We start from the raw sequence: 13,092 nt of genomic DNA on the forward strand, positions 1-13,092 counted from the left end.
AACACTTTGAATTGTGCTCAGAAACTTACTGGGAGCCAATGTAGGTCTTTCAGGACTGGTGTTATATGGTCTCAGTGGCCACACCCCAGTCACCAGTCTAGCTGCTGCAATAATATCCATTGTACACTTCTGTTATAAAGTTTTCAATCAATAAAACACTCAAAAGTGGAGGACGGGGGTGTGTGTGGATAAAATGCAACAGGTGCTGCCTTTGCAAACTTACATCTGTGAGAAGCAGTTCCTCTCCGTCGTCCATGTTGTCAACAACCGTGACTCCTTGGCTTGTCCAGTGGTACTCCTTAGGGTCCGGCACACAAAGCAAGGATGCTGTCACATAAAAGAAATGTTTGGATGCAGAAACTGTGGTCCTTTTTTAAGAACTCTGCTGAATCAGCCCTGATAGTTCAGCATTCTGATCTTGCTAGGGATAGAAGGACCTGTCCATGTCACTTGCCTCGGCTTCTCATTTCCCCCCTTCTCAAATTTGTGCTTTGCTTCATGCTAAAATCCAGTTCTTACAAAGCATCTTCCCATGAAGATTTCATCCAGACCATCTAGTATAAAAGCATCCTAATGGTGTAAGCCAGTGCTTTCTCTCCCTTAAAAATGTTTAGGGTTACTCTCATTTTGACTCAAGAAAATCACCATTTTATAGTTCAAATTGGGAAAAATAAATACAGTAAATGTACAAAAGTAAAAAATGTTTAGGGGTATGCGTCCCCCCAGAAAAAAAGCACTGGTGTAATCCATACCCATGCCTTCTCAGGAGCAAGTCCCACCATTTAAAAAGGGGCTTGCTCCTAGGTAAGGAAGAAGGGATCTGTCAATTTCACTTCTCTCCATTTCTCATTTTTTCCCACCTTACATTCAGTTCTCCACATTTCTGCAGCTATAGGCCATTTTATTTTCTTTAAAAATCCTGATTTCTCTTACTAACACGTTGATTTTTTTATGTATGCTTTCTGCTAACCAATGCATTTTTATAAACATTGTTTCGTTGGAGAACTGCGTTACAAAATTCCGAAAAGGGAGAATCTGGAAGGATGGCTGTGTTTCAGTTCACAAATTTGTTTTAGAATGTGCGAATGATAGATTTGGCATTAAATGGAAACTGAATTTGTCCCTCAGCCCCAGTTCTTGCAGCTCCCTCCCCCCCCCCCCCCGCCAATACACAGGGGAAAGCTTCATACAAACAAGATCTGGCTTCTTATTGGAGAGGAGCTGGTAGAAGATGTGATAGCCCCTTTCAGCAGGTTGCTGAGAGATGACCCGAGATTTCTCTAGGAGATCTGAAAAACAAAGTATAGCCAGGTTTAAGCTGATACTGTAGACCAGGCATGTCCAAAGTCCGGTTCGGGGGCCTAATCTGGCCCTCTGGTCGGTTTAATCTGGCCCCTGTGGCAGTTTATTTCCTGGGGCAAAATCTGAAAAAACCCTCAACAACTTCAATGCTAAAAAAAGCTCAACAACGTTAATCCTAGAAAAAGGTTGGTTGGCCCTTTAGTCGGCCCTCATGGCCCTTCTCTTCCTCAAATCTGGCCCTCTTTAAAAAAAGTTTGGACACTACTATTGTAGACGGTATCCAAACACTTCAGAAGTCAGCTCTGTTGCTCTGATATGACTGAACTGAACTGCAATGCCACGCACAAGCAACATTAAATTCTGACTCCAGGGAATCAAAATCTTGGACCAAGAAAAACTAAATGAAGCAACTATGAGCTGAGCAGACCTCTGTCATTTAATCTGTAACTTCCTGTTAGCACCGTCACCAAGTTTATTTTTTAAAAAATCTGGTCAATTACTCAAATTATTTTCCATTAATACATTAAACAACAACAACAACAACAATTTTTATTTATATCCCACCCATCTGGCTAGGTTTCCCCAGCCACTCTGGGCAGCTTCCAACAAAATATTAACATACAATAATTCATCAAATATTAAAAGCTTCCCTAAACAGGGCAATTGATTAAATATGTGTACATTTGCTTATGTCCAATCAACTTTTTATTTTAGACACATACACTGCCTGAGTAAACAGGTTACTGCCAAATTCCACCTAAAATGGATTTCAGGGTTGAGATTAGCCGAACTTGGAAACTTACAACTCTCAATGTCAGCTCCAGCCAGTTTTCCTGTGCTGCCAAAGTGGATTCGGATGAATTTACCCTGGGATGAAGAATAAGAGGCAAATCAGTTAATGGAGATGGCAATATCTTTACCCAGGAAAGATTAAACAGTACAAGTGCATGGTCTTTATAGTGGTGGTGCCCTCCTTGTGGAATGCCTTTCTAGTGGAAACCTGCCAAGCCCCAACACTATGTCAGCTTCCTAAACCTGGTGCCCTCTGGACATTTTGGGCTGCAACTGCCATCAGTCCCAGCCAGCAAAGGGTGAAATAATTGTTATCACCTCATAAAGTGATACAATCATCTTCAGTGTAGACAACTGAGAGTCAACAAGCACTAGGTCATTAGTTGAAGACCAAGCAAGTGATGTGTATGCATGTGTGAATCAGTGCTGCTGCTTCTTCTTTGGCAATCCCTTGTAGCCGAGTCTTCCATAAACATGGTTTTAACAGTGAGCCTGTACGTGACTGTGGAGGCCAGTTGTGGATCCACACATCCTTCCACAGTGGGGACAGAGGTTTCTGGGTAAGAGTTGATCACGGTGTGGATTTGCCAAGCATGCCTTCTTCTTAGCATGTTTCTCCCTTGTATCCTGAGTTTGAGCATCTTCAAAGCCCATGACACCTTTGGTAAAGGCTGTTCTCCAACTGGAGCACTTGCAGGCCAGTGGTGTTTATACTAAAAATATTTTTAGATTTGCCTTGACCACCAGCATTACGCTTTCCATTTTTAAGTTCGGAATAGAGTAGTTGCTTTGGAAGACGATCATCAGGCATCCGCACAACATGACCAGTCCAACAAAGTTGACGTTGAAGAATCATTGCTTTGACACTGGTGATCTTGAATCAGTGCACAATAAGGAAGGGACAAGGGTTCAAAATATTTTCAGATTCTCATACTTACAAAGCGGGAAGAATTGTTGTTCCTTGTTGTTTTGGCGTTTCCAAAAGCTTCCAGTACAGGGTTAGCCTGGATGATTTGATCTTCCAGGGACCCCTGACCGAGACAAACAAAAATGTGTAAATCACCTTGAGATGGTGGTTTAAAAGGATGAATCAACTGTAGTAACAACAGCAACACAGTTTCATCATGGGGTATTTCTCAACAGCTAACGATTAACATATTATTCCAGACAATGCCTCTCCAAAATGTATAGACTGTTACTGGATTGGGACGGGCTAGAGGAGGAGGTTAAATCTGTGATGATTCAGATGGCATCTTGGGAAAAGCTTTGGAGAAAGGACATAAAGTTTACGACTTGCTATACGCTAAAAGAAAACTAAATGAAGATGTTCTACTGATGGTACATTACACCAAGCAAGCTGGCGAAAATGTATAAAATCAGCTCAATTTTTTGCTGGAGATGTAAAGAATCAGAGGAAACAATGTACCACATGTGGTAGAAATGTAAAAAGACAAAAAGCTTTTGGAAAACTATCGATAATGAGCTTTTAAAAAATGTTCACATTAACTTTCATCAAAAAGCCAGAAACCTTTTCGTTAGGTATTATTGCTGCAGATATACCGAAAGAATTAAGAAAGATATTTGTGTATGCAACTACTGCAGCGAGAATGTAAATAGCTAGTTGGTGGAAGGGAGATCAAATACCAACTAAATTGGAATGGCAGGTGAAATTTTTTTGAATATGTAGAATTAGCAAAGATGACAGGGAAAATCAGGAATTAAACAAACCAAGAGTTTAACAAAGAATAGAATTTATTTAAATCATATTTAAAAGAACATTGTTCTCAGATAAAATCTTTGACATGTTTTGAATAACTTCTGCAACGAAATACTCTACCAAGAATATGGACAATTAACGACAAGTTTAAAAATATGCAAATATGCAGTCAACAAGGTAATGATGGACCCATATTGAGGATGACGGAAGTCACAATTATATGGAAGAATCCTATTTTCTATGTAAAAAAATTATTTGTATGTGAGGTGATTTGTTTTCTTTTTTGTTGTTTTGCGGTGGAGGGATTTAATAGCTAAAATCAATAAAGATTAAAATTTGAAAAAGAAAGAGAAAAAAAAGACAACAGTCTCCAGTTCATTCTACTAAAAGAAAAACCTCTTACCTTTGAATCGGTAGAGGCCTTGCCAGTACCACCAATGTTGGCAAAGTACTGAATAACTTTCTTTGTATTTTCAGTCTTGCCAGCTCCGGATTCTCCACTACGTGTGAAAGAGGAGATAAAGGAGGAGAAATCAGGACCACAAAGTTGAAAAGTATCCATCAAAATATTTTTTTTAACTCCAACCACCTGCTGCTGAGAGGAGGTCATTCACACATGAGGTAGACCTGGTTTCTGGAGGGGGGAAGGGAAGAGGCACATGCAGATACTTAATTTTCACTCCATCTCTCCAGTATAAGTCTCTGAATGTGGCCCTCGGACCAACTGCTAAGAACCTCTTTGACAGCCCTGCTTTGTGTGTCCCCAGTGTCTGAGGTCTAGTGAAAGGGGCAGGATCTTTTTGGTGCTGGCACCAAAGCTGTGGGACTCTCTCCCTAGGGAAGTCTTCCTTGCTCCTTCCTTGCTGTCTTTCAGATGCCAACCTAAGCCAAGCTAAGAAGACTCCCATCCAATAGGTGTCTAAGAAGATGAATTGCCCTCTTTTTATTTATTTATTTAACATAATTGTTACAAAATATAAGTAAAATATTGCAAATACATGCATACATATACCGTATATTTCAAATAAGCACATATATATGAAAAAAGGAACAAAAGAGGGGAAAAGAGAAAAAAAGAGAAAAAAGAAGAAAAGTTGGAAGAATTTCTTCCAAGTTTATTCTACAAATATCTTAAGATGAAAATAATAATAAAATTTCATTGATTGACTTCCATCGCTTACACTGCACTTCCTATATACATTTTAAGCAAGATTGTACCTATTATTCTGTATTTTTTCCATACAATCTCACATAAATATTCTAATCAATAAGCTTTCTAAATCTTTCATAAATCTATTCTAAATACAACCATTACCTTGCATTTAATCCTTGTCTGGTTGAAATTTTAGCTGCATCCTTTTTATTTATTCAGGGTTATTTTAAGATCCTGGCTGGAAGTTTAAAGCGCTGTAAATTTAAAACAGGGAAAACAGGCCGAGAAAAATGGGAATCCACATCGCCTTCTGGCGGCACAATGTTATATCGCATATACAGTATGCATAAATCGCTTTTTCTTTACCAGGTAAAGAGTCCAGTGCATTAATGTCGCTTCCTTTTTCGTACTCTGTGTAAGCAGCCTTGCAGATTTTAAACCCAAGGTGGCTTATAAATATTTTAAGCAGTAATATTTTTTTTTAAAAAATGTATACACTTACGTGATCAGCATAGACTGGTTTTCACGCTCTGTGGGAGTAAGAAGAACAACACATCACACCAAGCGGGTCTTAAAAGTCCTAGGGGGCTGACTTACAGCTCTACAGTCACTCCAGCTTGATTGATTCCTGTCTTCCCACAAATTTTAACATTTGGGTTTTTCGAAGGCGGCAGGGAAGGGGAGGAGGACCCAATCCCACTTGCCACTATCCTGAAGCAAGATTCAGCTGGCGGTTCCATGGAATGAGGGCGAGTAGCATCTTTCCCTCAGAAAGCAAACTGTATTGGGTCAACCTCTGCAGCAAACTGGTGCCCTCTGGATGTTGCTACACTACAATTCCCATCATCCTCAACCATTGGCCATGCCAACTGTGGCTGATGGAAGTTGAAGTTCAACACATCTGGGCACTCCCAGGTTGTGGAAGGTTGACCTACAGTCTCCCTAGTCTACAGGAACACCGGAAGCTGCCCTAGACCGAGTCAAACCATTCTTCCATTGAGCTCAGTATTGTCTACCGCATCAAGATTTCTTGAACTTGGGTCTCCAGCTGTTTTCTTTCTTTCAAATCGGAACCAGTGAAGGTGGTGAAGGTCCTGTGTGAGTGTCTGGAGGTGGTTGGAGGATGGATGGCGGCTAACAGATTGAGGTTGAATCCTGACAAGACAGAAGTCCTGTTTTGGGGGGACAGGAGGTGGGCGGGTGTGGAGGACTCCCTGGTCCTGCATAGGGTAACTGTGCCCCTGAAGGACCAGGTGTGCAGCCTGGGAGTCATTTTGGACTCACAGCTGTCCATGGAGGCGCAGGTCAATTCTGTGTCCAGGGCAGCTGTCTACCAACTCCAACTGGTACGCAGGCTGAGACCCTACCTGCCCACAGACTGTCTCGCCAGAGTGGTGCATGCTCTAGTTATCTCTTGCTTGAACTACTGCAATGCACTCTGTGTGGGGCTACCTTTGAAGGTGACCCGGAAACTACAACTAATCCAGAATGCGGCAGCTAGACTGGTGACTAGGAGAAGCCACCAAGACCATATAACATTGGTCTTGAAAGACCTACACTGGCTCCCAGTACATTTCCGAGCACAATTCAAAGTGCTGGTGCTGACCTTTAAAGCCCTAAACGGCCTCAGTCCTGTATACCTGAAGGAGCATCTCCAACACCATTGTTCTGCTTGGACACTGAGGTCCAGCGCCAAGGGCCTTCTGGTGGTTCCCTCACTGCGAGAAGCCAAGTTACAGGGAACCAGGCAGAGGGCCTTCTTGGTAGTGGCACCTGCCCTGTGGAACGCCCTCCCACCAGATGTCAAAGAGAAAAATAACAGCCAGATGGGCGGGGTATAAAAAATTATTATTATTATTATTATTATTATTATTATTATTATTATTATTATTATTGACTACAGTTCCCATCGTCCCCGACCATTGGTCCTGCTAGCTGGGGCGATGGGAGTTGTAGTCCAACAACAACTGGAGACCCAAGTTTGGGAAAGTCTACAATGACCATCTTGGCAGTGGCTCTCCAATATTTCAGGCATGAAGCCTTTCCCAGTCCTACCTGGAGATGCCAGGATTTGAGACTGGGACTTCCTGTATGCCAGGCACATCCTCTACCACTGAGCTTTGTCTACTTGAGGTCACTGTCTATGCAACTCTGCAGGGATGTGCCATGTGACCACCGTTCCCCAAAGCAATGGAGGGGTGCAAGGAGGTCCTAGTGGTTTCACAGCTGGTCAGCTCAGCTAGGACAATATCTTGGACCAGTGCTGGAACATAGGAAGCTGCCTTATGCTGAGTGAGACCATCAGCCTATCTAGTTCAGCGTTGTCTACACTGACTGGCCGCTGCTCTCTAAAGGTCCTTCCCAGCTCTATCGGAAGGAAGAACCCGGGACATTTTGCCTGCAGTGGATGTGATCTGCCTCTGAGCTTGTGAGCAGAGGTACCAGGGAGGCTGGAGGTCCTTCTCTGTACTCACCCATGAGCATGTCATGGTAGGCGTTGTCAGAGATGGAGAAGAGGTGAGGTGGCATCTCTGTGCGCTTCCTGCCCTTATACATCTGGGCCACTCGGGATCCGTAGATGGGCAGCCACTTATAAGGGTTGATGGTGACACAGAAGAGGCCAGAGTAGGTCTGGAAAGAACACAAAACAGCTATTGTATTTTAATATTTTGTTGGAAGCCACCCAGAGTAGCTGGGGAAACCCAGCCAGATGGGGGTATAAATATATTATTATTATTATTATTATTATTATTATTATTATTATTATTATTATTATTATTACTACTACTACTACTACTGTTTCAATTTAAATCAAATGACTTCCCTTCTTCTCTTCCCCTGGTTTGTTTTGCATACCACACATCCCTGCATATTTTACATGAACTAAACCATTCAGTAATCCATTGTTACAGCCATCAAAACTTATTTACACTGTAGAATTTATCTTAATGCTATTAGCGTTTTTTAAACGAACACAATTTTCACCCATATATTCAGTAAACATTTTCCAGTCTTCTTTAAACGTACATTCTTCTTGATCTCTTCTTCTATATGTTAAATCTGCAAGCTGCGCCTATTCCATCAATTTCAATTTATATCCTGCCCTTTATCAAAAGATCTTAGGGCGGGGCACCACATTAAGAACATAACTTACGCAGCAGAATAATAAAAAACATAATACGCAATAAAATAAACATAATAACAGTCCCCACACATTTAACAGGTCATGGATTACGTAATGGCTAAAGGCCTCCGTAAAGAGGAATGTTTTTGCCTGGCGCCTAAAGACATGTAGTGATGGCGCCAGGTGAACTTCTCTGGGGAGAGCATTCCACAGTCAAGGAGCCACCTCAGAAAAGGCCCATTCTTGTATTGTTGCTCTCTGTCTTCAATCTTCTGTTTGTTTTATCCAAGATGAGGGCCAACACATCCTTCCTACCTCATGCAGCTTGACTTCCAAATCTGGCCCTAGGAGCTACCTGTCTCTTTAGTCTACTGGCTGCAGCACCTGCTTGTCTCAGATGCCCTCACCCATCTTCTCACTTACATAGATCCTCATCAGGACATAACGCTGGCGCAGGTTGTCTAAGACACTGGCTTCGTTCAGGAAGGTCATGTTGGCCATGTCATTGACCTGGTAGAATTTGGGTGGGTTCATCTGCTGGACATCATCCTTCTTAACGGTGACCGTCTGTGGGTGGAGAAGTCACTGTTTAGCGAAAATCTTGAGGCATAGCACCCAAAATTGCCAAAACATGGTGATGTATATGTTCCTTTACTTAATGGTATTTACACACCCTTTTTGCAGGGGCTTAAATCAATGGTGGAAATGTGAACGTACAGTGGTACCTCTGGTTACAAACTTAATTTGTTCTGGAGGTCCGTTCTTAAGCTGAAACCATTCTTATCCTGAGGCGCACTTTCACTAATGGGGTCTCCCTCTGCGCCTGTGCCTCCAGCGCACGATTTCCGTTCACACCCTGGGGCAAAGTTCACAACCAGGAGCAGCTACTTCCGGGTTAGCGGCGCTCGTAACCAGAAGCGTTCGTAACCAGAGGTACCACTGTACAGTGATGGTTAAGCCATCGAACAAACGGAGCAGAAAAACCCACCATCAGAGAATAAAATCAATCAATCGTCAGTTAGAAAAACTCTCTCAAGTAAGACCCAAACTATTGCAAACTGGTTTTGAAGGCATCCTAACAAAACTGGCCCCATAGAAACCAGGAGCTCATAATCTAATCCTTTGCTTTTGACACTCCTGACTGAGTTGCAATTCCAGGCTCATGCATACTGTTGTTTTGCATGGACAATTGGCTTCATGTACCTCCATTCATTCTCTGTTGCCCATACGACATTCTCCTTCAAACCAATGCCTCTCTTTCCACTTCCAGATTTTCACAGGCCAGGGATATAGTACAGTGGTACCTCAGGTTAAGTACTTAAATCGTTCTGGAGGTCCGTACTTAACCTGAAACTGTTCTTAACCTGAAGCACCACTTTAGCTAATGGGGCCTCCTGCTGCTGCCACGCCGCCGGAGCACGATTTCTGTTCTCATCCTGAAGCAAAGTCCTTAACCCGAGGTAATATTTCTGGGTTAGCAGAGTCTGTAACCTGAAGCGTATGTAACCTGAAGTGTATGTAACCTGAGGTACCACTGTACTTCGAAACCTCCAGGGGTCCTTTACTTTTACCTCAAAAAGGTGAGGGCATGAGAAAATCCGGACTGAAGGAGAAGGGTAGGCAGAGATTTGGAGGCGAATTAGTGCAGGGACAGGAAGCTTACATTCCACCTTAAACAACAGTATGGATCAGCTACCAGGCTGCGGTCGCACCATACACTTAAAGCACTTGACTTCCCAAAAGGATCCTGGGCCTCAGCTACATTTGTAAAGATAAAGCGTTTTATATACACTGGCACCAGATGGCGCTGTGAAGTCCCGTTTTTCACCAACAGGATTTCCCTGTATGACATTTGCAACGCATTTAGCTTAATCGCTTCTTTGATGCATCTAGATCCAGCCCTGGAAGCTGTAGTTTGTCCCTTATAGGGCTCAATTCCTAGCACCTTTCACAAACTACAGTTCCCAGGATTCTGGGGGGAGCCATACGCTTTTAATGGATGGCATTCAGAACTCCAAAATCTTGGTTGTGGTTGTTGTGTGTGTTTTTTTACATAAATAACCAACTTCTTCATGCAAAAAGGGGTTGAATCTCCTTATCTGCCCAGCCACCCCATCACTTCCCTACAGCTGATGTTCCTTCTCCAGTTCCAAAAGCATTGCCAGGTGTTCATTCCGGCTAAGGAGCAGATCAAAGACTTTGCAAGACCCAGAAATCATCCCTCCTGTCCCAAAAGTCACCTGATTGGTCACCGTCTTCACAGTGACTTGGGTATCCGTTTCGGACTGGATCTCTCCAGCGACAAATCCCTCCTTTTCATCCTTGACCCAGACAGACTTCTTGATATCGTACGGTTTGCTTATGGCCTCGATCCTCTCTTTCTCGCTAGGAGCCAGAAATGGCATAGGATCCACATCATCCCCGCATTCTCCTTTGTATCCGCCAGGCATCTTGGCTCGGGGTTAGGCACAAGGCAGGAGCAGGAAGGAAGAAGAAGAGGCTAGGAAGAGTGTTGTGGGCTCCTGGGTAGGGAAAAATAAAAAGCAGCACACTTGTCTCAAGGTTAAAATAAATAAATAGGGGGAGTCGGTGGAGGAAGATTGGAAGAAATTTAAAGACTATTTACAGAAACATTGTAAAATTAATGAATGTTAGAATGATGTTGGAATGAATCTATGCGATTTTAGCAAAAATGTATCAAAGATTTAAGAAAAATAGACTGTTAATTGGTGAAAAGAGGGAAAGTAAACTTATATTAAGATCAAGATAAATATTCAGGATAAAAATTTTGAAGAGAGGGAAAGGATTTGCTGAAATGGATAATTTACTTAGAATACAAAAAAGGGAGGTGTGAGGAGGTCAGGGAAGCAAGCAAATGAAAGATAAGTTATCGGAAGACTCGATTTGTTTTTTGTTTGTTTTTAATTGTTTCTATTTTTCTGTTTTTTATTGTGATGTGTTGTTTTGCTATTGTTTAATTTGGTGTTTTTTCTTTTGCCTTTTTGTAAACTTAAAACCTTAATAAATACAATTTTTTAAAATAAATAAATAAATAAATAAATAAATAAATAAATAGGGGATCTATTAAATTTCTTCTATGTTTTCTTTCCAACCAGCAGAGGGTTGGTCCATTGGTCCATTTCTTGGCTCTACCTCTCACTCTCTCTAGCGCCACCTGCTGTTGGTCTCCCAGCCTTCCACCCTACCAGTCCCAAAGGGAACCAGCTGCCACTGGCTCTCAACGCTTAAGTGACGGCGTGGTTTATTTATATACCGCTTTGGGGCGCAAAGGTCCCAGAAGCGGTAAACAGCATATTGCCAAACAAGAAATAAAACAGTCGAAGAAGACAAACGCAATCGCTTAATCAAAACAAGAGCCAAAAAAAAATATAGCAAAACCACCAAACACCTACCCAAGTGTTGCTGAATAATAATAATAATAATAATAATAATAATAATAATAATAATAATAATAATAATAATAATATATTTTTTATACCCCGCCCATCTGGCTGGGTTTCTCCAGCCACTCTGGGTTGCTTTCAACAGAATATTAAAATACAATAGTCTATTAAATAATACCAGTTAATACCAGTGTTAAGAATACTAGTTAACCCTGTGGAGAGAGAATTAGAAGAAGGCTTCATGCTTTAGTTTCTTGCGTGTACCGCAATCCAGACTGTACCACAATTCCCTCCCGCCTCCTACCAGGAATGGCCCGGGAGTACCTACCGGAGAACAGGACACAGAAACACCCCTGATTAGCAAGAGACTGGCTGGTCTCTTTTATACCCAAACAACGGGAGTCTTGAAGATATCACTTTCTTCCTATGAGTACCGGCGACTTTGCTTAAGAGAAGCCGATTGGCCCAGGATCAGATCCCTCAGGAGAGATCAAGTGTTGCCTCAGTTTCTTGGGGATTTCTTCTTCCTTCTCTTCTTCCTTATAGGGTGTCTTATAAACAGGGCCTTGTGGCTCGAGGGACCGGAGGAGAGGCCGAAATAGAAGATCTTGTCTTGCAGATTTCTCTCATTAAAGGCACCGTCTGAGCCGAGGCTCCATTGCGCCAGGTGAAGGGAGAGACTTGGGTCAGCTAGCGGTGAGAAGAAGCCAGAGTGAAAGCAGATTTGGACAATGGGTGGCTGGCTCATGTCAAGTGCTGTGAGGAGAGACCGAAAAGAGAGATCAGTGCATAATATGCATACAGTGGTACCTTGGGTTACATACGCTTCAGGTTACAGACTCCGCTAACCCAGAAATAGTACCTCAAGTTAAGAACCTTGTTTCAGGATGAGAACAGAAATTGTGCTCCGGTGATGCAGTAGCAGCCAGAGGCCCCATTAGCTAAAGTGGTGCTTCAGGTTAAGAACAGTTTCAGGTTAAGAACGGACCTCCAGAATGAATTAAGTACTTAACCTGAGGTACCACTGTATATAGTCCAGTGCTTGGATTGAAATCATTTGGTTTATCTTTTTATTTCCTAAAATTTATACACTGCTTGATTGGTGTTCTTATAATTATTTTCAAAACAACAGTTAAAATAAACAACATGGAATGAAGATAAAAAAATTGAAAATGTAAACAAAGGTAGAAATGTATACTATATCATAAGAATTATCTATACATATATATTCATTAGTAACCTAATATATTTTGTATAAATAAAGTTGGAGCCTGTTTATACAAAATATAGTAGGTTAAATAAATATATGTGTATGTATGTTGAGATAATAATATACAGTGGTACTTCAGGTTACATACGCTTCAGGTTACAGACTCCACTAACCCAGAAATAGTGCTTCAGGTTAAGAACTTTGCTTCAGGATGAGAACAGAAATCGGGCTCCGGCGGCGCGGAAGCAGCAGGAGGCCCCATTAGCTAAAGTGGTGCTTCAGGTTAAGAACAGTTTCAGGTTAAGAACGGACCTCTGGAACGAATTAAGTACTTAACCTGAGGTACCACTGTATTACATCTCTTGATTGTAAAAAAACCCCAACACCCTC

The 13,092-nt window shown here is 42.0% G+C and overlaps 1 protein-coding gene across 1 annotated transcript in view; it reads right to left on the reverse strand.

Annotated features, from left to right (window-relative positions):
- MYH16 (myosin heavy chain 16) overlaps window positions 1–11,900 on the reverse strand; it is a 57,768-nt gene extending 45,868 nt beyond the window's left edge. The window contains exons 1-10 of the mRNA XM_081169810.1: window positions 11,821–11,900; window positions 10,329–10,610; window positions 8,512–8,655; window positions 7,439–7,595; window positions 5,467–5,494; window positions 4,215–4,311; window positions 3,033–3,125; window positions 2,106–2,169; window positions 1,191–1,289; window positions 224–327 (exon numbers count right to left, since the gene is read on the reverse strand). Coding sequence (XP_081025936.1) covers window positions 224–327; window positions 1,191–1,289; window positions 2,106–2,169; window positions 3,033–3,125; window positions 4,215–4,311; window positions 5,467–5,494; window positions 7,439–7,595; window positions 8,512–8,655; window positions 10,329–10,538 — 996 coding nt within the window. The 5' untranslated portion in view covers window positions 10,539–10,610; window positions 11,821–11,900. The remainder of the gene's footprint in view (window positions 1–223; window positions 328–1,190; window positions 1,290–2,105; window positions 2,170–3,032; window positions 3,126–4,214; window positions 4,312–5,466; window positions 5,495–7,438; window positions 7,596–8,511; window positions 8,656–10,328; window positions 10,611–11,820) is intronic.
- Between the last annotated feature and the right edge of the window lie 1,192 nt (window positions 11,901–13,092).

Source organism: Podarcis bocagei, assembly GCF_964188305.1.
Source record: "Podarcis bocagei genome assembly, chromosome: 14".
NCBI classification, from domain to species: Eukaryota; Metazoa; Chordata; class Lepidosauria; order Squamata; family Lacertidae; genus Podarcis; species Podarcis bocagei.